The sequence below is a fragment of the Notechis scutatus genome, chromosome 3 (assembly GCF_049901735.1).
Source record: "Notechis scutatus isolate UNSWTSFEM ecotype Mainland chromosome 3, rNotScu1.2, whole genome shotgun sequence".
In the NCBI taxonomy this organism is placed as follows: domain Eukaryota; kingdom Metazoa; phylum Chordata; class Lepidosauria; order Squamata; family Elapidae; genus Notechis; species Notechis scutatus.
The window spans coordinates 32,561,924-32,587,342 of record NC_142011.1 but is presented as its reverse complement, the minus strand read 5'-3'; the positions used below and the strand labels follow the sequence as shown (position 1 = coordinate 32,587,342).

The 25,419-nt window shown below is 37.9% G+C and overlaps 1 protein-coding gene across 9 annotated transcripts in view; it reads left to right on the top strand.

Moving 5' to 3' along the window:
• The window catches only part of RALY (RALY heterogeneous nuclear ribonucleoprotein), a 266,632-nt gene that overhangs the window by 216,204 nt on the left and 25,009 nt on the right, over nt 1-25,419 (top strand). For all 9 annotated transcript variants that reach the window (XM_087959443.1, XM_087959442.1, XM_087959441.1 and 6 more), the window contains 2 exons: nt 12,727-12,990; nt 23,567-23,639. In XM_087959443.1, the coding sequence (XP_087815569.1) occupies nt 12,735-12,990; nt 23,567-23,639 (329 nt within the window). In that variant the 5' untranslated portion in view covers nt 12,727-12,734. The remainder of the gene's footprint in view (nt 1-12,726; nt 12,991-23,566; nt 23,640-25,419) is intronic.

The window sequence follows — 25,419 nt, the reverse complement described above, 5'->3', positions numbered from 1 at the left end:
CTGTTGAGCTTACTTGGGAATATTTTTGCAATATTTCTGCAATGCAGGGCATCATGCGTTTCTAAGGCACATAACAACAATATCCTATGACATTTGTTTTTTGTCAAAATAATGTTTTTACTGTCCTTAAAACTAACCTTCACCTAGTTAATGAACTCATCCAACAGAACCACAGTATAATTTGAAGCCTAGCAAAGAAGCTACATTGAAACATGTTTACTAAATTTATCCCAAAGAATATATCTTCATGGGGTATATGCCTGTATCTAAACTGTTCTGGTAAAAGCACTTTTTAAAATACTCTCTACCTGCAACAATGCCAGACAATGGTTACATGAAAACACTTTTTTCTTCTGATTTTCTAGCAGGCCAATAGATAACTTCACTATCAGTGTTAATGGATTGTTCTGGAGCTTTTTTAATAATGTATTCGGGGGGGGATTTTAAATTAATAGTCCACTATTTACAGTGTGTTTCTTTTTTCTTTCTCCCATTAAGATGTTTTTTTGGGGGGAGGGGATTGTCAAGTCTGTGCTAAGCAGGAATTTATACTAAGGTAGGTAAAATCTGTGTGGGTTATGCTAACTCTTCACATAACTTTTATTTTCTATGTTCCTATTTGCTGTTTTATATATGTCTGATAAGTCACTGCCAACTTTCTTCCCATCTGGCTGCCAAATCTTTCTTAACTTGGCAATCTTGTTAAGCTCCTTGTGGGATCAAACTCTGTTGTCTTTCAACACAATTCAATTCCATTCCTACTCCCCTGTCTATAATGTGGAATCTTGGCTTTGCTTGGACATCACCATGTCTTTGATTCTGAGTTGCTGACTTTGTCTGCCTCTCTCTTTTGCTGCAAACCAAGTCATACCACATTACCTTGCTGGACTGTGTGTAATATCCATTTAGTACCAGAAATGGAAATAATTCTTATATTTCTGGAAAGCTTATAAATAAGACTGTAGCTGACAGCATTTTACATTCAGTCTCTGAATGTAGGCATTTAGCATATATTTAACCCTCTGAAAGCTTTAAATGTTGGACTAAACTGAGGAAACCCAGGTTTAAAATCCACCCTGACTTGTAGAAACTCACTGGGTGAGTCTAAGCTACTCACTCACTCTCACCTCAATCTACCTTACAGGGTAGCTGTTGTGAGAAGCAAAATGGAGGAGAAAGGGCTATTTCTACCTTAAGCCAAAGGCAAAGTATAAATATAGGTAAAAATCACTCTGCAATACCAGTCAAAGTCTTTCAGAATGTCTCCATAGATTATTTCAGTAGCAGACGAATTTTGAAATAGATGAGAAAAACAGAAAGCAGCAAGGAATAGAGTAACTGCTCACTAAACTACCAAGATAGGCTTGTTCCGATTATTATGTCTTTAAACTGATGATGAACGACTTCAGAAGTTGTAGGTGTTCCATCACTGGAGGCTTTTAAGAAGAGACTGGATAGCCACTTGTCTGAAGTAGTACAGGATCTCCTGCTTGAGCAGGGGGTTGGACTAGAAGACCTCCAAAGTCCCTTCCAACTCTGTTATTCTGTTATATTGCTGGGCATAACTTTTGAATGTGCTACTCTAGTCTTATCCTGCTTGTGGACATTTTAGGGTATCACAACTGGGCACTGGGAGAACATAAGGTGGAACTAGATCGTCTTTGGTGTCTTCCAATCCCATTCTTTGTAAATCTTCACTTTATTGGATTTATATCTATTTATTTATATATTGGATTTATATTTATTGGATTTATATCTGCTACAATGTCCTTTATCTGCTACAATGTCCTACCAGTCAATGACTACTTCATCTTCAACCACAACAGTACAACAGCACACAACAGATACAAACTCAATGTAAACCTCTCCAAACTTGCAGATTGCAGAAAGTACGACTTCAGCAACAGAGTGGTCAATGCCTGGAATGCACTAACTGACTCTGTAGTTACATCCTCAACCCCCCACTCCTTTAACCTCAAACTATCCACTATTGACGTCACCCCATTCCTAAGAGAGGGGCGTGCATAAGTGCACCATTGTGCCTACTGTCCCTGTCCTATTGTCCTCATTTATCCATACATATTTACTGTATTCTTACTCATGTTTATACTTATATCTATTACCTTGTAAGCGATTGACAAATAAAATAAATAAAATAAAATATGGTCCTTTCATTACCAGGGCTGGTCTGAATGTTCTTGCCTCTGAATGGTGAGTTTGGAGACTCAGCCAGGGGGTGTTGGTCTAGTTACAACACAAGAGCTTTAACAGGAGCTGCTAGTTGTCACCATCGTAACTTCTTCCTGCTTCATATGTTCTGATCATCTTAGGAATTCTATACAAAATAAATTTGTTCTATTTTGATTTCTGTCTGTTTGCCTCTGTGTTGTTCCTGGTGGTTTGGAAATAGGAGGTTTGTTGTTATTGTCTAAAGAGCATGTTAGATTCATAAGAGGTCTGTTGTTGTCTAGATAGAATGTTAGGTTCAAATTGTGAAATATAAGCACTGCTAGCTCAGGAGAATAAATCTGTTTTATCCTTATTAAAATCCACAACTAACCCATATTTGATATGCTTTTCACATTTGGCATAAAGAAATTTAAAATCAAATTTATGCAATAAGACCACTATTAATTTTAAATTACATATTTTCATCTGATTCCCTCTTTTAGGGTACTGTAGTTCTGATATTGCAGTTGTGGGTATATTTTAACATCCAAATAAATAATCAGCCAATCATCTGGCAAAGAAATTTGTTATTGCTTTTCTAGACATTGGTCGTATTTATTGAGATGACTTCTTGGAATATAACTATTGCTTTCTTATAAGTGGAAGAGGAACTACAGTTGCATGTTTCCTGTGGAAACCTGTCAGTCATAACCTACTCTTGTATGCTTTTGATCTGAAGGTTTTTCTCAACCACTGAAAGCAAGGAAGAATTAATATCAGGCTCATAGACAGAAAAGATGAAAGAAACAAGAATCACACAGAAACATATCTATATTTCTTAATTTGTATGTCTCATATGTGGAGATTTCAAGAATCAGTTGAGAGTTGGAGACCAACCCAGAACTGTAAATAGCTCAGCCAGTGTGTGTCCCTCATTGCATATTCCCAGTGTAATAGTGGCACCTTCAGTCTAACAGAAAACCCACAGATACTTTCACCATGCACCAAAATCTGTACTGCAAGCATGCAGGAAGCCAATTTAAATTAATGGTGCTGTTGAAATACCTAATTAGTTGAAAAGTAATTTTAATCTTTTTTGTAATTCCTATATGTATAATGAACTCTGATCTTAATCTACTGAAGTGATCATACTTCCATAATTGAAACTAAGATCAATTATAAGTTAATTATATAGCTGACAAATTGCCAAGTTGGCAAGACTCACCTGCCAATTTTGCATTCTTGGTATAGACACAAGTGTTGATTTCTGTAAGTCCTTAATAACCCAAGGAATTGGGGAAGGGGCCAGGGGGAACCTGATGGACAGGATATGTCTGTGGAGATTCTCAATCATCCAGGTCATGGATGTCGCAAAGGTACTTTTCCCAAAAGGCAACTGGACTTTCTTGCTTAACCTTTCTTGGTTATCTTTTGGAAAAAGCATCTTTGGGATTGACGGACAGGACTATTTTATTTTAGTGTTTTCATTCCAGGGGCAATGGTGATATGTTCTGGAGTTGTGATATATTACCACCAATTCCTATTGGCTGACTCAACTGCAAAGAGGAGGATTCAATTGGTCATTGCTTGGAATAAGCAGTGATGGCAACCTTGGATCAGATCATGTCTATGCAGCCTCTCGGTCCACGTGGATCCTGAATGGTCCCATGCTTTTTGGAGTAGCTGTAAGAAATAAAGTGATGCAAGAGGTGCTTAGGACACCACTGGAAGAAGACAAAGAGCAAGCCTGATTGAACACAGATACAAGCGTGTACTAAGGACTATCTTAATAAATTATAAGAGCAGCAAAATGTATTTAGTTCTCTGTCCTTACTTCATCCTCAGATAGCTGCACAACAATCCTATTTGTGTTGATTTGGTAAAGAGGGGAATCTTTGCTGGTTGAGAACTATGTCAGATAAAGTCATTTGGATCTACTCAGAATTAAACTCTGGCTGTGCTAGAACTGAGTCTTGTCCAATTATTTGAATAATAGAGTAATCGAGTTGGAAGGGACCTTGGAGGTCTTCTAGTCCAATGTCCTGCTCAAGCAGGAGACCCTATACCATTTCAGATAAATGACTGACCTGTCTCTTTAAAAGTCTCCAATAATGGAGCATCCACAACTTATAAAGGCAAGCCTTGCCACTGGTTTATTGTTCTCATCACCAGGAATTTTCTCCTTAATTCTACATTGCTTCTCTCCTTGATTAGTTCCCATCCATTCTTTCTTGTCTTTCCTTCTAATGCTTTGGAAAATAAGTTGACACCCTCTTCTTTGTGGCAACCCCTCAAATATGGTAACATAACACCCCTAATCCTTCTTTTCTCTAGACTAGACATACCCACTTCCTGCAACTGTTCTTCATATGTTTTAGCCTCATCTGTGCTGAGTTCAGTCTGGTTATTTCCTGAGAAAATGGATAGAGTCCTTGTGCTGTTGAATTTTGTGTATCCACCAAGGACTCCTGAGTGGTGACAGGCCTTCATAAAAGTTTATTGTGTTTTTAATTTTGTTTGTCTCCTAGACTTCCTTCTGGTAGATGAGCAGCTATATAAGCTTATCTAAAAAATAAAATAAATAAATAATTGCTTTACTAACAAAGACACTCAATTTCAGATTTAAATCTGAAAATAGGCAACAACTAATAACATAGGAAGAATCAAAAATATCAATCTGTTTCTACCCCATGTTCAGTCCATTCTCAATTTGTTTGGTTCTTCATATGCCTATGAAACTTGTTCATTAATGTTGGCCTTCTTTTCTCTTCCCATTGTAGTGGAAGCATTTTCAAATACCCTTCTCCAGATGTACACTTCTTACATAAGGCGGATTGACTGGCTGTCAGGTTTCTCCTACAGTGCTGTACTTCTCCGTGCTAGTTTTCCCCTCAATTCTTGGTTTGTTTGTTTTTAACCAGAAAGATCCAGTTTGGAATCACCAAATCATCATGTATAGCTCTTTGGTGAAAATACAATAGGAATACATTGAACAGTTTTGGTCAAAATGCTTAATAAATAATATCTTACAGATGGAAAAGATGCAATAAAGGCAAATCAACATGATTAAGGAGTTTGAGAAGCTCACCTAGATGTACAGATTGGAAGTGAGTGAGGTTTTCAGTTTGGAGCAAAGATAAGTAAGGAGAGGCAGGACAGAGATATATAAAAGCAGGTATGGTATGTAAATCTAACTGGAGATATTCTAAGTTTCCTCACACACATAGAAAATCTATATAAACTAAATGCAGGCAGATGAATGGCCAATAAAAGGAAGTAATTTACAGAGCCCAATTAATTTACATAATTCACTTCCATCAGATATGTTGACCATCCACTTGAATGATTTTAAGAGGGAACTAAACAAAGCCATTGTTCTAATAATGATGACTAGTCCTGATGTGCACTTCTTACATAAGGCTGTCTCTTGAATCATACATTCGGTATATCATAAATGTTAAGGAGCAACTGTGGAAAATGATAAATCACAGATTTTCCATGCCTGTGGGTTTCCTGAATGCAACTGGTCAGGTGCTGTGAGATACAAAATGTTGGACTCAATGGCTTTTGAATTAATCCAACTGCATTTTTATATTATCTTATGTTATTATAATTAAGAAAGGAACAGTGCCCTTTCATTGTTATATTTATTGTCGGCAAAGTGTTAAAATCAAGGTTTGTTGGTCTCCTTTCCAATCTCAGTACGTTACAAAGATAACTGACAATTATTGCACCATTATTGCTTCTTTGTCATACCATTTTTTTAATCAATCTGTGTGAGCTTCTTGCAACAGTTAACAAGGTTCTTCAGCTTCTTTGCAAACATCACATTTGCTATCAGTTGCTGTCTTCTCAATTTTGGTTTTTAAGCATTTGTTCTTAAGACTTGGTCTTTTGCAGCAGGAATCCAACCCTTCCATCTCTTTCTTCAATTTTCTTGCTTTTATGATTATTTGCTTTGCTTGCTATTTTTTTTTTTTTTTATGTACTGGCCATGTAATACTTTGTTTTATGTACTTGGCCATGTCTCTGTTCTATTCTACATTTGTCTTTCTTGTAGGCCAGTTTGATATCTCCAGTACTCATAAGCCTTCATGGTATACTAGCTTCAATGCATCATCTTCATAGCAAAACCATTAATATGCTTCTCTCAAGCTTACCTGAATGATTATTAAATTACTAGTTAATATAACAATAATGGCAACGGGACAAATAACAGAAGTACTATGAAAACTAATAACTTTCTTTTCAAATACAACATTGGCAGCAATATTCTGAAATATGCATTAATGAATGTATTATTTAGGCTGAATCAAACATTTTTATGGCTTTATACCAGTGTTTGTAAACAGTGTTTCCTCTCCAGCAGTGAAATTCACCACAAATGAGTGAGTTCTACTCTCTAATGGTGCACTATTGGTTTTCAGATGCCATTATGTAGTTGAGCATACAGTTTCTCCATTTGCTCAGAGAAACAAGTTAATGTTTTTGCTAAGACAAACTATAATTCATTGAAGGTGGAGTGGAAACTAGTACTCTTAGACTTTTAACAAGTGTCCAGAAGGTGTTTGCAATCAATCAGGCCAAACCTCAGTGTAAACTGATGCTCTGGAATGAAAAATAACTCATTCCATTCCACTCTTTTCTTTCATCTTGTTAAGAGAATAGGGATTTCAAGAAAGAAGGAAATCTTATCAGATGCTGGATTTCATTGCTAACTCATTGTTCAGATATAAACCTTAGAAGAACATGGCATCATACACCAGTGTTTTGTGAAAAGGATTCCATGCAGTATACAGGCAGAAAAGAAAACATCACCATATCCATATTTATCTTTTAACAGAGGCAGGCAAGAATTTTGTTTGGCAAGTTTTTATTTTAAAAAAAAATTCACACTGTTCATCTGTATATATAAAAGCGAAATGCCACTCACGCATCATCACAAAATCTCCAGAACCGTAAAGCCTACAAACTTGAAATTTGGCACGTATGTTCCTTTTAGTTTCTAGGTGCTCACTAAAAAAGGATTTTTCAAAATGACCATCAGAGCATTAGTATTTCGTTTATTATTATTAACACACTCTGATGCGAAGGAGTGCTACTCCCCCACCCCACCTAAAAAGAAACCTCTTCCAAATGCAAAACACAAGCAGAGGAGAGGAGTTTCAGTTTCAGTTTTGAGTTTCACAGCAACAACCAGTACAGAACAGTTAAGGTAAGCCATGCCCAGGCTCCTTGCTGTCTCCTTCTTGCTCACACAGCAAATACCGTTTCAGTTTTCAAACAGCCCTCAACTCCTCACACACTGACAGGACACTAGCCAGATGAATATTGATGGATGCTGGTAGGCAGAGGCAGATTTTTTTTCCCCTATTTTCCTCCCCCAAAACTAAGCCCAATCACATAGTTTCATAACGAAGCAAAGCTATGGAGGATCAGGTCTGAATAAAACCTCAATTGGGAACCACCAGGAAATTCTTGGGGAAATTGGAAAATATCCTAGAAATAAGAAGCACCAAATCCTTTCATACTGCCACCAAGAAAAGAATGTAGTTACCAAGAATCCAGAAAGGTTGAAATTGCATAGCTTTAAAGTTAGAGCTACTGGTAACAGGTTTGTGCCTTTCTTATCCTTCAATAAATTCAGGGCAATTTGAACCCTAATATGGAGATTGCATTGCATTCATGTCAAAAGCATTGAGGGATGGAAGTATTTAACCAGTGACATCACCATTGCCCAGGGGATGCATAGATGGGGACTCCTTTCATGTCTCCAGCAGGAGCTGGAGAGAAGGACAGGAGCTCAACCCCACCTTGTGGCAGCACTCAAGTCTTGAATGCAAACCTGTTGCCTCCAACTCAGTATCCTAACCATGCAAGCCGCTATGGTCCCAATATGGAGAAGGAAGTCTAAGTCTTTGCTTCCTGAAAAGGACTAAATCAGATCAGCAATTTAGAATGTTTAAAAAAGGATACATTGAAAAAAAATCTTAGGGAAAGAGATTGGTGCAAAATGAGGCAATCTTTTGGGAGTGAGAGGACACAATGTTTCTAAATCGTCATACCCCATTATATACACAAGCAAAAGCAAAATTCCCACTGAAGTATATTAAATAAAGTTAATGTAAATATTCTAGACCAGGGGTGTCAAACTCAAGGCCCAGGGGCCAGATCCGGCCCACAGGGTGCTTAGATCTGGCCCACAGGGCTGCCCTGGAAACAGCAAAGGACCGGCCTGTGGTGCCTCTGCCAGTGAAAATGGAGCTCAGGAGGCTGCAGGCAGCCCTCCCGAACTCCATTTTCGAACTCCGTTTTCACTGACAGAAGGCAGCAGGAGGCCGTCACAGCATAAAGCAGAACTCGCAAGGGCCATGGGAGCCCCTCCCAAGCTTCATTTTTGTTGGCAGAGGGTTTGCAGAAGGCTGTTGCAGCTGAAAATGGAGCTTGTGAGGGCCGCCGACATGAGTGACGTTGAGCTAGCCATGCCCACTGTTAGGAATGTTAGCCACCTCACAGTTGGGTTGGCAATATATAAACCAGGATAGTCATTTAATACTGTTGTATCTTTAAGAGAATGTTGAAATTGTGATTGGCTGAGGTTTCTCCAACGGCCATAAGATGGAGCCAGAAACCTGGTTTGTTCTTTTTGCATTTCCTTTGCTTTCCTTTTGCCTTTTGCCTGATCATCATTCTGCTTGAATTGCTGTGAGTCTTGCAACTATTCGCAAACTCTGTTTACTGAACTTTGTTTATGATACTGGTAAAGAAAAAGACTTCATTTTTGGATTATCCCTGGACTGATTATTTTGAATACTAACTGCTTTAACCACGTATGATTTGGACTGTTTGTTGGACTTTGTTTACCCATTTACAGGAAGTAAAACTTACATTTTACTATTCAGTGTATCTGTGTGCTGGTTGTATGTTATTCATCACCACTCTCACTATGTTTCCCTGAGTGCACTCATTCTCCTAACAGGGAATACTTCGACACCCACCATGGCCACACCTTCCCTGCCCCCCCCCCCCCCAAGGTCAAACACAAACCTGATGTGGCCCTCAATGAAATCAAGTTTGATACCCCTGTTCTAGACTGATTCCATATTAGTACCTTCACAACTAGTCTTCCTTGAAATCATTTTAATATGAGGCTGTTAATATTACTATTCCATCACAAACATCCACCATACTTCATCAGTACTTGCTCACATACATGCCCCTATGAATAAAGGATTCCAACCGGAATGACTAATGGGCCCTCTGGAACAAATGAGTATTCAGGTTCTTGTTTCATAAGTCTTGATTTTTAGAATTACTAACAGGGACTTGAGACACACATACTGATTATGCCTTTGCTGCATCATGAGGAGTGAACTATGAAGTCTGGCTCTATATTCTGTTCAGATTGCATCCTCAGAGTAGAAATCCATCTGGATTGCTCGGGGCACATGAATCATTTATAAGGCATGAGAACAATGAGAACGGTGAATCTGATTTGTTCTGTGATATTCCAAGGCCTAGCACTGCTCTGTATATTAAAACAGTGTTCAGACCGCCTCTTTAAGGTGATTTGTAATCAAAATCGTAGGCAGGTGACTCTTGCTAGAAAGAGCAGAATTGCTTGAACATATATGGCAAATGCCCAGATAGGACAGGATTTGAACAGGGTGTGATGAAGAGCAGCAAGAAGATGCTATCTTCTTAATATGTGTAGATGAATGTAGATGGAGCTGGAATGAAAGAATAGGGCAGACCCCCTTGGTCTTTAGCCTACAGAATTTGCTCCTTGGAACTGGCTATTTAGACAAACAGAAACTGAGACAGTTAAACACTTCCTTTCTCAGTGCTACAAGAAACAAACTTTAATAAAGGAAACTTGTGGAAAGGCAAGGGAGAAGAGGTAATTTCAAGAAAAGGAAATGTGGCCAACTTTTTCCTATCCCACCTCTCAAAGATGGACTGCTGAAGTCAACAGAAAATATACCAGCATGCAGTATTCTGTTTCCATCGACACTTCTCATTCCTGTCTCTAAGTCATTAGCAAATGTGCCATCTGAATTATGCCTATATAGTGTGATAGGCAAAGAAACTGGCTGAATCCTCCATCCCTCTTCCGAACATAAATAGCCAATGGAGGAAAAGCTGCTAATCAAAACACCATTACAGGAATGGGGTGAATTAGACTGTCCATCATCCGTAAGCCCCTTCCTGTTTGTCTTTTCCCACATGTTATGCTACCGTAAACCAAGCAGTAAGATGATCTCTGGATGAATAGACAAGTGCCATCCTGAGGTGCAATGAGTTTTTACAGAGTTTTCCATAAAATTTTTATTGAGTTTTATTCCAACAGTTTGGGGCTTCATTATTTTTTCAGTTTGAAGTACCATGAACATTGTTATTCTATAACTATTTTAAAATAATTAAATAAATACAGTGGGGGGGGGACACCAGGGTGATATGAGGCATTGAATCCCAAACAGCACATTTATTTAGAATTTCTCTCATTTCTTTATATAAGAAACAAATGCCAACGTTCAGATTCTTCTGTGTTTTGTTCATATGTCAGTGGGAATGGGTATTGTCATTCCATTAATTTACTAATTCAGCCTTGCACTAAGCTAACAAGAAACATAAAATGGAAGCATTTGTAGCACTGCTAACTAAGAGGTTTGTACTATTATGCAATTCAAATAGACCATTTAAAATTTACCAGGCACAAGCTACTTCTATTATTCTGGACAGGACGTTTCATATTCTACTGCTTGTGATGAGAGCTATTTGCATTTAACTAAAGGAGGGGCAGCAGAGAATACTTTATTTTATATGGCCAAGTGTGATTAGACACACAAGGAATTTGTCTCCGATATAGAAGCTCTCAGTGTATATGGAAAACAACAGAGTAATAATAACAGGCTGAATAGTCAAGACCCTGTTGATGATCCAAACTCTGTCAAGGATCTTGGAGTACTCATCTCTAATGACCTAAGTGCTAGAGCCCACTGTAACTACATAGTCAAAAAGGCATTAAGAGTCATTAACCTAATCCTGCGTAGCTTTTTCTCTGGTAATATTACACTACTAACTAGAGCATACAAACCATTTGCTAGACCAATACTCGAATACAGCTCATCATCTGGAACCCACATTACATATCTGATATTAACACAGTTGAGAAAATCCAGAAATATTTCACAAAAAGAGTTCTCCACTCCTCTACTCGTTACAGAATACCTTATGCCACCAGACTTGAAATTCTAGACCTAGAAAACCTAGAACTATGCCGCCTTCGGTCCGATCTCAGTATGGTATATAAAATCATACATTGCAATGCCTTACCTGTCAATGAATACTTCAGTTTCAACCATAACAATACAAGAGCACACAATAGATACAAACTCAAGGTTAATCGCACCAAACTTGATTGCAGGAAATACGACTTCAGCAACAGAGTGGTCAATGTCTGGAATACTCTACTTGACTCTGTGGTTTCTTCCACAAACCCCCAAAACTTTAACCTTAGACTGTCTACTATTGACCTCACCCCTTTCCTAAGAGGTCTGTAGGGGGCGTACATAAGCACACCAATGTGCCTACCGTCCCTGTCCTATTGTTTCTTTTATTTTTCTTATATGTATCCAAGTATTCATAACTATGTTTTTACTTATACCTATTTTCTTGTAAGCAATTGACAAACCAAATAAAATAAAAATAAATAAATATGATATCAATAGGAGGAGGGGTAATAATACTAGAGTCTTACTGCATGAGTAAATATGCTTAGACATAAGACAGTACTGTGGGAATTAAATGTTCAGCAGAGTAATGGCACAAGGGAAACAAACTGTCTCTGTATCTAGGAACCCAATGTGAATAAATATTAAGCATTGTTGTGCAAAACCATGTAACATTGGTACAGGGCTGCTGTGTTCAAGTTTTTAGAGAAACATCAGCAGAAAGGCAATAGATGAGACTAACAAAAAACCATGTAGAGAGTGGATGCTCACATCAGCCTTAAATGGGCAGTAAGGGTCTCCATAATGCCACTACTTGTCACCTGAAATTGCCTGACTTCCAGTGTAATGGATTTGTGACTGTCATAGAAAACCATCAACATTACAGGAAAACAAAACTTCCACAACAGTACAGCTAAGGACAGCTTAAACTTCTATTGCTAATGGGCTTGGGATGAGATGAAAGCAATGGCCTGGGGAAACTGCAGGGAAAAAATGCTGCTGGCACATATTTGTGCCATAAACAAATGTGGGACACAGTCTTAGAGGGCCATAAATACAGGCAAAACCACTTCCATTGCATAGAAGTATATGATTCACTATTATACACTCCTTTGCAAGAGTCCGAGTAAGGTTGTTTTAAATTGTTTCAGGGTTTACACTGTTTAAATTATACTAATGTATGAAACTCTGCACATTGCTTCAGATTCACTTAGTGTTCTGCAAGCTGATCTTTGCAATAAGCTCATATATACATTGCCTCCATTGATGGACCTTATCATAGGTTGTTAGTGCCTTCCTGATCCTCATTATCTTGCTTACTCAGGTGTCAAGATGTCATTGAAAGTACAGACAAGTAACATCACAAACAAGAATGATCCCAAGTCCATCAACTCCAGGGTCTTCATTGGGAACCTCAACACAGCAGTGGTCAAGAAGTCAGATGTAGAAACCATCTTCTCTAAATATGGCAGAGTGGTGGGCTGCTCTGTGCACAAAGGCTATGCATTTGTACAATATTCAAATGAAAGGCATGCACGGGCTGCTGTCCTAGGGGAGAATGGGAGAGTACTCGCCGGTCAGACTCTAGGTAAGGTCTCCTTGTATCTCTCTCTATCTTCCCCTGTATTTTCTAAGAAAACTAAAGATTGCTGTGGAATTGTAAAAAGCACTTTTCATATCAGACTAAAATAAATATTCCCTAGTCATTCTGCAGTGAAATTTGTCTTCTACAGTAGAAGAATTTTTAAATATTTGAAGTAAAGTATGACTTCATGCAAACATTGCTATTCTAATAGCTTAACCCTAAGAATAGCTTTTCAACCTTGGATTAAAGTCAAGGACCTCAGCAAAGACAAAATGATAAGCTTGAAAACACTCCAGAGTCTCAAAACAATATAGAAGTGTAGTATTGGCTCTAGAAGACAAAGATTAAGAAATCTTAAGATTCTTCAAACACTAACAAGTTCTAAATGGAAACAGTGGAAATAGTTGTTCAGATGCTTGGAAGTTGTGTTTTTAATTGCTTCCAGGCAACGTACATGCTTTACCAGAGATTGCTTCCTTTTAAAGTACATGCTTTGCAATGCAGGATGTCCCAGGTTCAAAAGACATTTCTAGGGCCATTTAAATCAGAGCACACCATTCTGTTGGACAAATTGTGCTTATAATCATAGGCATCTGCAACTATCCACAATGATGCCAAAATGGCAAAACTGACTTGTAATGTACCAGTGAAGGTTCTGCCCTTTAAATATTTGTGATGCAAGTACATCGTAACAAAGAGAGTTTACATCACAACTGGCATTTCATCCTCCCTCCCTCTCTATCTCTTCTGTGGATGTCTTTGCATTCAGTTTGAATGAAGCAGACAATCTCCAGCCTTGAGCTTTATGCAAACCTGCAGCCTGTTTTCTAAGGTGCCTGCTACTACTCTAACTGGACTGCTGAATTTTAGAAATACCATGGTTTTGTGTGGAAAACAATTATAAAATAAATGGTTCTCTAATTCCTAGAATAGAGTCAGTTTGGTGTAGTGATTAAGGCTGGAAACTGGGAGACCATGAATTATAGTCTCATTTTAGGCACAAAGCCAACTGGGTAATGTTGGGACAGTCAATCTCAGTCAGTTCTGGGATAGAGGCAGTGGCCAAACACTTCCAGAAAGCTTTGCCAAGAAAACTGCAGGGACCTGGCAGTTGCCAAAGTAAAAACTTATTTGAAGCCTCTCCCCCCAAAAAATCTTTGGAATAAGAATTATAGCTATCATACGTGGGCTGTAAATATCCAGGTGTATGACAGATGTGGCAAAACGAGTGTATCTCACTGCTACCAGCTAATAGCCAGGCAGGCCTTTGCAGTCTTGAATTAGTTACTACATAGCACATTTTACCCCACCCCACTGCAAACAAGACCCTAACATTTCCCTTGCCTCAGAGATGGGGGAAATTCCTCACAAGTCATGTGGTTCCATTTACTGTACTTCTAAGCATCTTTCTGCTTATTCCTTCTCACTGGTCTACCTACTTTTCCTTATATGCTGGTTTTAGGAGTTCCTCAAATTGCTTCACTTTCCTGACAAATACAACAGTTTGATAATATAATAAAATAAAAGTTTATTCAGCCAAATAAGCAAATAACATACTGAATTTAAAAGAGTATAATCTGGAAAAAGGCTTTTTTTCAAGTTCCCTTTTTATCTGTATTAAATTAAGATGTGTCACCTTTTCAAGCATATCATTTAAAGTTTGTCTGACGATTTCCAAAACCCCAGAAAGTTTTATTTAAATGTTTTAGGAAAGTACCATCCCAACAACTCAAAACGGGGGAAAAATCACAAATATTTATTGTACAGGAGTATCTAACTGTTGTTCAAAGGATTTCTGGATTATTCCTACAAGAAACCCCCAAAACTGCTATTTTCAAGACAAATATAAAAATGATGTGTTGGGACTTTTTTCCACTTTACTAAACCGGGCATGGTCAGCGTAATGATACAAGTTTGCCACCCCTGTTTTAGAGAGTGGGGTAGGATGTCCACAGCATTACTGTATTAGAACTACAGTGAACTAGGTAGAAATAGAAAGGCTAATATTGCCTTTGGTGTTACACCAGAATATTACTTTCAGCTGAAGTTATTATTTTTTCTACTTTACTGTAATTAGCAAAGAACTCAAGAATCAACCTGCTGCTCATTACTGAATTACTTATCAAATAGTTTGAAGCAAAAGCTAAAGGCTTGTAAGCTCCAATTTCTACCTCACTCTGGTTATTTTTGCTGCTATGTTATACAATTCTAATTTTACAGCTTTACACTGCTTATGCCTGCTAAATAAGACTTGTTTATATTTTGATATTTATATTTTATAAAATATATTTTTGTATTTTTTTCAACAAAGGACACACCAAAATACAATAGCCCTTAATTAATCAACTCCATTTGGAATCTACAGTAGTCTCAACTAAAAGCAGCAGTAGCATGTTTCAAGGACAGCCAATCATAAATTACCTTCTTCGGAACTTCTTCACAAGTAGACCAGTTACAAACTGACTGAGGCAAGGAACCAATCAGAAACTGGCTTTTCAAAATTCCAATGATATGATCCAATTAGAGATTAGTTCTGTTACAAACACAAGAGTCAGTTCCTCCTCAATTGCCTGTGAGCTTCCAAGAAAGTACATTATACAGCAGACCACTTTCACTTCTGAAGATGCCAGCCATGCTTGCTGACAAAACATCAGGATACCAGATAATTAGACTATGGCCTATTAGCCTGGAAGCTCATCAACACTGGATTGATGCTCGCTGTGAAAGCCTGCATCGATATACTCTATAATTGGCTTCCTTGGAGTCCTCAGCTAGATCAAGACAATTTGGGAACAGCTTAAGCTGTTTAAAGTGTTAATAATTACAAGCAACATTTAAAATGAAATTGGAAAATAAATGACAATTAGTGAAGATTTCGAAGCTCGCTATATTATGCACAAGTTGACATCTTCACTGCCACATTTTGCATTTATGGAAATTTCCAGATATTCCTTAGGGCTAGCCTGTGATCATGCCAAGACCTGGATAACTGCCATCATATCAGACTGATTTAGGAATGGCAAAAGTTGGCATGAATTCTCTCTTTTCCACATAAGCAACTGTGAATGCAGGGATAGGGTGGAGTCAGAGGTGGTACTCAGCAGGTTCTGACCAATTCTGGAGAACCGGTAGCGGAAATTTTGAGTAGTTCGGAGAACCGGCAAATACTACCTCTGACTGAAGATTTTACAGTATCCTTCCCCTGCCACACCCACCAAGCCACGCCCATAGAACCAGTAGTAAAAAATAATTGAATCCCACCACTGGGTGGGATCAAGAAGTCTTCCCACTGATGAGCTGAAAGCTATGGAATAAATAAACACAGAGAGAATCCAGACAACCAACTAAATATGTATAATGGGCTGATAAACTATGGAAGGATATGTCATTCATCATAGGGTTCTATCACTCTACCCCGAAAGCTAGAAAAACAACCAGGCTTTCAAGGCCTTCCACAATAATATCAGGATGGGAACTATCTGGATCCTAGATGGGACTTCATTCCAATGGGTAAGCACTACAACATAGAACCTGGATCCCAAGAGTTGACATTAAGTAGACTTGGAGCATGCTCATTTTGTGATTCTTATTGGCCAGGGAGAAACCATGAAAGATGGGCAGTTCTTCAAATAACCAAGCCCTGTATCAAATAGGAGTTCATTGGTAAAAACCAGCACCTTGAATCACCCCTGGAAGCACATTGGTAACCAGTGCAGCTCATGAAGATAAAGTGTCCATGGTTATAATCAGGGGTGGGCTTCTACCAGTTCTGTCCACCTCTGTAGAACTGGTAGCTCTGAAGAGCAGCAAACATAGAACCGGTTCTATGTCTGCTGATGTTTTTGCCCACCCACTCACCTGGGCTGTTACCTGATCTTTATTTCCTGATTTTTCAACTTCAGCTGCCGAATGAGGCACAGCTGCAGTTAGAAAAGCAAGAAAAGAGGGCTGTTTCAAAGGCTGCTTCTCTGCAGGCAGCTGCTGATGATTTACAGGCACGCGGCTCGCAGCCTGCAGGGAAGCTCGTAAATCCTGAACCGGTAATTAACCCTGTTGTATCCCACCCCTGGTTATAGTGAGACAAGGCCACCATTACTTGTGCCATTGCTTTCTGAATCAGCTGAATCTTCCAAATGTTCTTCAAAGACAAGGCAATGTACAGCATATTTCAGTAGTTGACCTATGAAATGATGGGTGCATAAGTAGGTTCTTGCAATGTCACAATTGAGTGAGGAGTGTAATAGGTATTGTGCAAAGGCCCTCTTGCCCATAGTTGCCTCCTGCTCTTCAAACAAGAACTGCAAATACAAAAGGACAATACCTACTGGGAGTGTGGGTTTTTGTGCATGTGTGTCTAAGGTTTTTTTTTGGAGTTTGGTATCAAAAAGTGATAGATTTAAGAATTATCAAATATTAATAGCACCTCATTTCAAACTCCCTCTGGACATCTGATAATCTCATTTCATTTTGTTTGTTTTAATTTATACACCCAAAATAAGATAGTATGGGCCCGTGGGCTGGAACAATCATTGCCCACTGTCAAATTGGAGTCATTGTCCACTCAAATAATTGGATGTGATCTAGATTAGTGTTTCACAACTTCAGCAACTAAAAACAAGTGGATTTCATCTCACAGAATTTGAAAACTCTGTCCTGTATTATTAATCAATTAAGCTTAATGTTGTGGAGTTATGCTGAGATGGAATATTTAACTAGTCTTGTATCTATTATTTTTACCTTTTTTAATTGATTGTTTAGATAATGTATTTTTTGCTGTATTTAGCGGCATGTTGCCTTGAAGAATATAAAATTGAATTCTACCTTGTTATCCATTCAATGTTTTTTTTTCATTTTCTCCTGTTTATCTAGTAATAGTGAATACTGCCAAACACAGCATTAGAAATAGCCAAGAGTCCAGTTAACAAGAACCTTTCCTGTCTAAGGATGTAGATCTCTCATTATCTAAGGTCTTAACATCCTCATATATTTTTGTTTATAATATTATCTTAATTAACCAAATATATGGTTATCATCATCTAATGCCAAGCCCTTCTTTAAGGGAATTGCACAGGTGTTGCATAAAATGTACACCTTGGTTCTTGTACCACCTGAGCTGAGCTCCCTTCCTCAAGTGTGATGTGACTTTTTTTGCAGCTAATTTCTGCCTGATGTGTGCAATTTGCTGTAGATCGGCCTGACAGTTTGCTGCAAGAAAAGCAGATGTTCTAGAAACAGATGCCCAGGCTTTGTCTGGCATATTGCTTTTTCTTCAGCAATGCCATCAGCTGTTGAAAATAATGCCTTGGAAATGATGGCGATATTTGGTATACTGTGTGCTATAGCACCACTGAGAAGTCCCAAATCAAATTAGGCACAAGATGTGGCAAGCCCTGTAAAAAATAAAAAATAAAAAGAAGCCAGAAGACTGATTCTCAGGAATTTGCTGCCGTGAGATATGACCAAACAAAAAACCTCTCCCATTTTCACTCATTATAAAAAGCAGCCTGTCCACTAATCAGCCATGAATAATCATGCAGTCCAAGAACTATTTTTAATCACAAGCAACTCAAAGTATAATGGACAAACCCTGTTGAGAGATCACAGGATTTCCTCAGGGATAATCCTGATTACCTCCACTGTAAACATAATATGTGAGAGCCAGCTGGCTGGAAAATCCTTTGTTGTTCTCTGAAACATAGTTGTGATCAAACTGTTTGAGACTTGCATTTAGTTTAGCCCATTCTCTTTAATGCAGGATGGCCAGTTTTAACATGTTGGGTGTCCTACAGAGGCAGTCCTCGACTTACAACCAATAACTATTTATGATGGGTCATTGCACTTGTGACCATGACAGCATCCACATGCTCATGTTATCAAAAATTGAGTGCATGTAAATTGGCATGTATTTTACAAGTTGCAGTGTCCAGGAATCGTGTGATCACCATTTGTGATCTTTCCTGTCAGCTTCTGACAAAGTCAATGAGGGGAGCTAGATTTGCTTAATGACCATGTGATTCACTTAACAACTGCAGTGATTCACTTAACAATCATGGCAAAAATCATAAAAACAGATGTGATTCAATTAACAATGGAAATTCTGGTCCCAATTGTGATTGCCTGTACTACTTTGAGAAAATCTTTGCTTCTCTCAGAAGAATGGAAGGCTAAGTCAACCTTGAGCCTGGTGAGATTTGAACTGCCAAATTGCAGTCAACTGGCAGTCAGTTATATTTCTGGCCCAGATCCTATCTGCCCCCATATGAAGAAGCAAGAGGCCCTGTTGCTTGCATCCATCTTTATGCAAGTCTTCTTGTCTATTCTCATTCAAAGGATCTAGGCAGGAGAGGAGATTTTGAGGGCTGCAAAAGGAAGGAAATAGCAATAGCACTTAGACTTATATACCATTTTACAGTGCTTTACAGCCTTCTCTAAGCAGTTTACAGAGTCAGCATATTGTCCCCCAACAATTTGGGTCCTCATTTATTGACCTCAGAAGAATGGAAGGCTGAGTCAACCTTGAGCCTGGTGAGATTTGAACTGCCAAATTACAGGCAGCCAGCAGTCAGCAGAACGAGCCTGCAGTACTGGCACTACCACTGCACAACCAAGGCTCATCTCAACTCAAATCATTACTCTCTCAGTGGTTTCAGCGAAATCTGGTTCAGTTAGTAACTCTGTGGTTTTTTCTCTCTCTCTCTTTCTGTCTTATTGAGCAAGTGATTGGTGTGAATGTAATGTGCTGTATTCATTTATGCTTGCTGTAACAAGACTAATTTTATACTATAAACCCTTTGCAAAGTCAGCATATAAAGGGTTGTAGATTGACTCAGAATCCATTTGAATAATACATTTTACCTATTTTGATTTGCTTGGGAAGCATATGACTCCAATTAACAATCTGGCTTGGAAAATAAATTTGATTTGGAAATGGGATCGAACTGCAAACCAAATGTTTACACAAACCTAGTAAATAAATTGCTATAAACTGATTAAGTAAGCAAATGGCTACATATTGATATTTCACAAGGAACTTAAAGGACATATCGACACAGCAAATTTGCATCCTGTAGTACACAGCCGAGAGTGCAGGAAGCATGCTGAGCAATTTTTTACATATCTTTAAAAAAAGCCTGGACCTCAGAATAGGGAGTCAGCTGAGTATACTGGGATGGTTCTGCTATTAGTAATGTAAACCATAATGACTAACTATCTTGTCTATACCATTTTCTGCAGCGTTTGTATTGGTTCAAATCAATATTATGCAGGCATTCGCTATATCTACAGGTACAGTAGTTTTATCTACCAGTATCTACAGATATATCTATTAGTTATATCTACAGGTAGTCCTTGACTTACATCCATTTGTTTAGTGATCATTCAAAGTTATGGCAGCAATGAAAAATGTGAGTTATGAGCACTTTTCACACTTACAACTGTTGCAGCATCCCCATAGTTATGTGATCACAATTCGGATGCTTGGCAACTGGCATGTATTTACATTTGCAATGCTCCAATGTAATCACCTTTTGTGACCTTCTGATAAGCTGCACTGCTTTTTCGACCCCCTCCCTTTCTGTTGGCAACTCTAAAACGACCATAGAAATATTTTATGAGTTGACAGCTACAAGCTAGTTCAAAAGAAGTTACTTTTATAGAGGAGTCTTTGGGTTGTTCCTAGAAAATGTGTGAACTTAGCCTGCCTTGTCCAGTAGAGAGAAAATGTGGTTTGCTTTCTTGTGAGGTTTTGCCATTTTTATCATTTGTAAGTTGAAGTGGTGACCTCAGGGTAAAGGTTTTATGTGAGGAAATCAATTACAGAAATAAGGAACTTTCAATATTTAGAGGGAATTTCCTTTGTTTAATTAAGTTGCTTTGCCAATTTCACCTGTCTAAGATGTGCTTTGTCAATTTCAGCCTAAGTGTCAAAAGGCTTAAGCAGTCTTTTGGTCCTGTTTTTCTGGGGTTCACTGGGAAGTCAGGGAAGAAAGAGGGCAAAAGGTGGCATTGGGCCATGGCCTTCCTACAAGGTCTTTAATATAATAAACGTTAACTTTTCAGATTTTTATTCCCAAAGTATGGAAGAGCCAAATAGAACAGCCGCATAGTTCCTACTTGAAACAAACTGCTTAGTTAACTTTTTTTTTTACATGAGGTGTTGAAATATCTCCCACTGAGAATTCTAGCCACCTGGAGTAAGGTGAGAATTGTTGTTGAATATAGCATTTCAATCAGGAATTGACATTTTTGATCTCCCAGTAGGTGGTAGCAATATTGAAGACAGCAGGAGCACCAGACATACCTCTGCAGTGGCAGAAAACCTATTCCCTTCCTTGCAAAGACGGGTGTATGTCTTAAAATAAGACATTTTGCTTCGTTTTGCTTTTGCTTTTTTAAAGGGAAAACAATTGTTTGAAACAACTCTCTCTCTCCTCTGATTGTCTTTTGCAAAGCTAAAACAAAACTAAAATATAATTTTAAGAATATCAGATGAGGCTACTAGACATGTATATAAAATGATTATATTCATTTATTTTGCATCTACTCATTACTAGAAAGTTGAATGCTTTTAAAAACTTAATTATACAATGTTGAATGAAAAAGGCATAGAAATGAAGAAAATAAAAAAATAGAAATTACACATAGATAGTTTTGAGTATATATAAACAACTTTGTAAACTTAAAGAATAATGAAAATTTTTAAACATCCATGTTTCTATTCTTTTATATATACAGTACAATATACAGTAGTTTTTTAGTAGTTAATTGCTTGATATAACTAAAAATTGAGATTGTAAAATTGTTTTTAATTAAATAATCCTTTGAGTCTCTTTGCCCTTATGCTATTTGAGGGTGCTGTATTGGCTTCCAGTAAGTTTCTGGATATGGCTCAAATGTTGGTTTAAACTTTTAGAACCTAAATGGTTTAGTGCTAGATACTTGCAGCATCACTTCCAGATAAGAACTGATCCATTTAGTTCCCTCATATTAGTTGAGGATATCCAACTCCTGAATCTATGAAAGTTGAGATCTGCGGGGGCTTAGAAGCAATGCTTTTGTATGATGCTTCCTCTACATGAAGAAGCCTCCCATTGGAAGTCAAACTTGACACCAGCTTGTGGCATTTCAACAAGCTACCCAGATGGAGTTAAGGCAAGACTTTAAAAACTAATGTGTGTATTTGTGCCACTGCCCTATAATGTTTACTACTGGTGGATTTGTATAGTTTTAAACTTTACTGCATTATTTTTCTATGAATGAATACTATTCAGAGCTATATACAATAGACAGACAGACTGCACTAAAATCAATCAAGCCACTATGGATTGCTTTAGTCTAATGCATGGGTGTCAAACTCGTGGTGTCACATTGTCATCATGTGATGTTTTGTGACATTTTTTTCCCTTTGTGGAGCTGGGGTGGGCATGGCCTGACATGATGCATCTGGCCTGTGGGCTGCCAGTTTAACACCCCTGGTAATGTGTCAACCAAGGCGTAGGATTCCTAAGCAGATGTTCCCATCCAGGCATTGATCCAGATCCAAGCCTGTTTCACATTACTAAGCTGCTATATTACATTTTCACATCATGCCATAGGATCACAATGGTTTGGGGGTCTACATCTGGGTTATCACTGAAGTTGCACCATCATTCACAGATCATGTAGGAATGACCCTCCCTTTTCATATGCTTTGCTTTTATTAAGCAGTACCTTTTTACATTTAAATTGCTTTGCTTAGTTTCCATTAAGACAGTGAAAAGTGGTTATATGTCTTAGTCTCCACTGAACCCATTGGAATGGAGGGTAGGGCAAATTTTCTTGGCTGATCAAAGCATCTGATTCAGTCCTTCAGTGCTAAAATTGAGACACATCCCTTCAATTATAACAGGTGATATTTGATCTGTTTTGATATTCAGTGCAGCTTTTAGCATTGTTGTTATGGTAGAGGAGTTTAAAGTAATATAGAAACAATATTTTCTGTGTTATTAAGGAGCCTGGCTATCTTTCCCCATGCTTGTCATAGGAAGTCACACTTTTAGTTATAATATCTGTGACTTGGATGGGTGTTGAATTCTTCATGAATCAATTTTTCTAAGTGGTTCAAGGTCCTGCAAATAATGAAGGGGCAAGATGGAGATCTATTCTTCTTCATAATGGACTCTGATGATTATTGTGTGCATAAGGCTTAAGCTGACTTATCTTCCTTATATGGAATAGATTTTTGTATGAGTTTAAGGCTTTGATAATATGAAAATATATTTAATTGTATTTGATGAATTAATTGATGAATTACTTAGATGGGAAATGATTAAGGGGATCATGGGTCTTATTGAAAATCATTGCAGAATATAAATATACCAGATACTGTATACTTTTTACAAAAAGGAAAATACCATTGCTTCTTTGAATATAAGAGATATATCGGAAGAAAATAACTGTTGCCCAATATTAAAACAAAATTTTGTAGCAATCCCTGACCCCAAAAGGATTGTTAGAAATAGCTTAAATTTGTTTTGAATGTTTGCCTTAAGAACAGATAGGGAAAGATACCACAGTAATTCCAAACCATTATTCGTTGCAGATATAAACATGGCTGGAGAACCGAAGCCCAACAGGCCAAAAGGACTAAAGAGAACAGCATCTGCCTTGTACAGGTAGGGTTGCTGAGGATTTTACCAGGGCTATTCACCACATCTGTATTTAATCATGCATGATGGCAGCCTATCAGAACCTGCTATTCTAGGCTGCAACCATCATAATTCTTCAGCAGCCTAATGAGAAATATGCCTGATACCTTTTGGCTCCCAGAATTGTCGAACGCAAACCTAGAAAACATGTAAACCTAGACATTTGGCAAATAAATGGGTCTTTGAGCAAGGTTTCTAGTGCTTAGGTCATCCATGCAGTTGGCAAAGGCAATGAAGTTCAGACAACAGTAAGTTGCATGTGGTAGGAGTTTGGAAGTGAAAATTAGGAGAAGAAAATGAATGAGGGAAAGAATTAAGCAAAAGATAGGACTTTCTGGTAACAGGAATTAGTGTCAGATCTGAATATAGTAAGACAGAAGGATGATGCTATCAATGCAACTGAGAGACAGCAATGGAGGAGTAATATGAGGGTCATAGAATTCTAAATTATTAAGAAAGGTAGAAGGAAGTGGAAAGTGTTGAGACAGATGTTGGAGAGGAGGATGGCAAAAAAGAGATTGGAATAGATTGTTTATCCAGAAATGGATTGAACATTATAGAAGATGACACCATCATGGGCAGCAAGCAAAATGAGTAATCAGATGCCGGGTAGAACTTAACAGAGACCTTAAGAAAGAACCAACAGAACTTAATACCAATGAAAAGTGAAGGCAGAAATCTGAGGCTTCAGGAAGCTGGTTTGGATCATAAGAAAATAGCAGTAGAGAAGCATGTAAATAGATATGTCAGCCAATTCTTGTCCTCTCCTGGTATGTAGCATTACAAATGAAATATAATGCATGGAAGCAATATGTCATGGACAGAAATAAGAGTGATGAATAAAGAGTTAATGGCAAAGAAGACCTGATGGTGGTAACTACAAGAAAGGATAAGTCAAAATAATAAATTAAATGACTGGATCATCTTGTCTTTCCACCACAACTTTTCCCATCAGATTTCCTCAAGATACCAGAGCAAATGTCAAGCTAGCTGGGAATTTTAAAAGTTGAAGTCCAACTAACATAGGAAAAGCAGTTTACAGATATTTGCATACCTTGGTTTTGGCATCCATTACAGTAAATGGCAAGGTAGAGAATTATTTAACATAATTGCAGTGCTAATTGTACAGATTGGTATAAACTAAGAAACATATTTTAGGTTGGGTTCTGCAAAATAGTAGTTTTTGCATGCTAGCCAAGTAAAAAACTAAATTATCTTTAACCCAATTCCAGCTACATCACAGTTCATGGAAAAACATTTACCGAGGTTTTCATCCTTTGCCCATCACTGTTACTAAACAGCAGTCTTGTCAATAATTTTTTCCATTTTGCTTTTTCATCATATTTATTACTTCAGATAAATATTAGTTGCTCCTCCAGGCAGCTCTACAAAAGGAAAAAGTTCTGAAGATTAAAGGGAAGGCATGTTCTGCCTTGTTTTTATCATCCTTGGGCTTTTTCCTCAGCCCAGAAGGATGCTTGGCTTCATCCTTGTTTTATGTTCCCTTCACCCAGACACATCAAACACTTCCATTAGTAAAGGCTGAATAACATGTAATCATGTATAATGACAAATAATATGGCAAATTGGGGCACTTACACAAGTATAGATTTTACTCACTTTTTAGCAGATCTCATGAACATATCAGCACTTGCTAAAGCCATAGCAACAGGATGAAATGTTTAATGGCATTGAGTACTACTGTTAAGATACTTATTTAGCTGTGGGCACATCATACATAATTGCT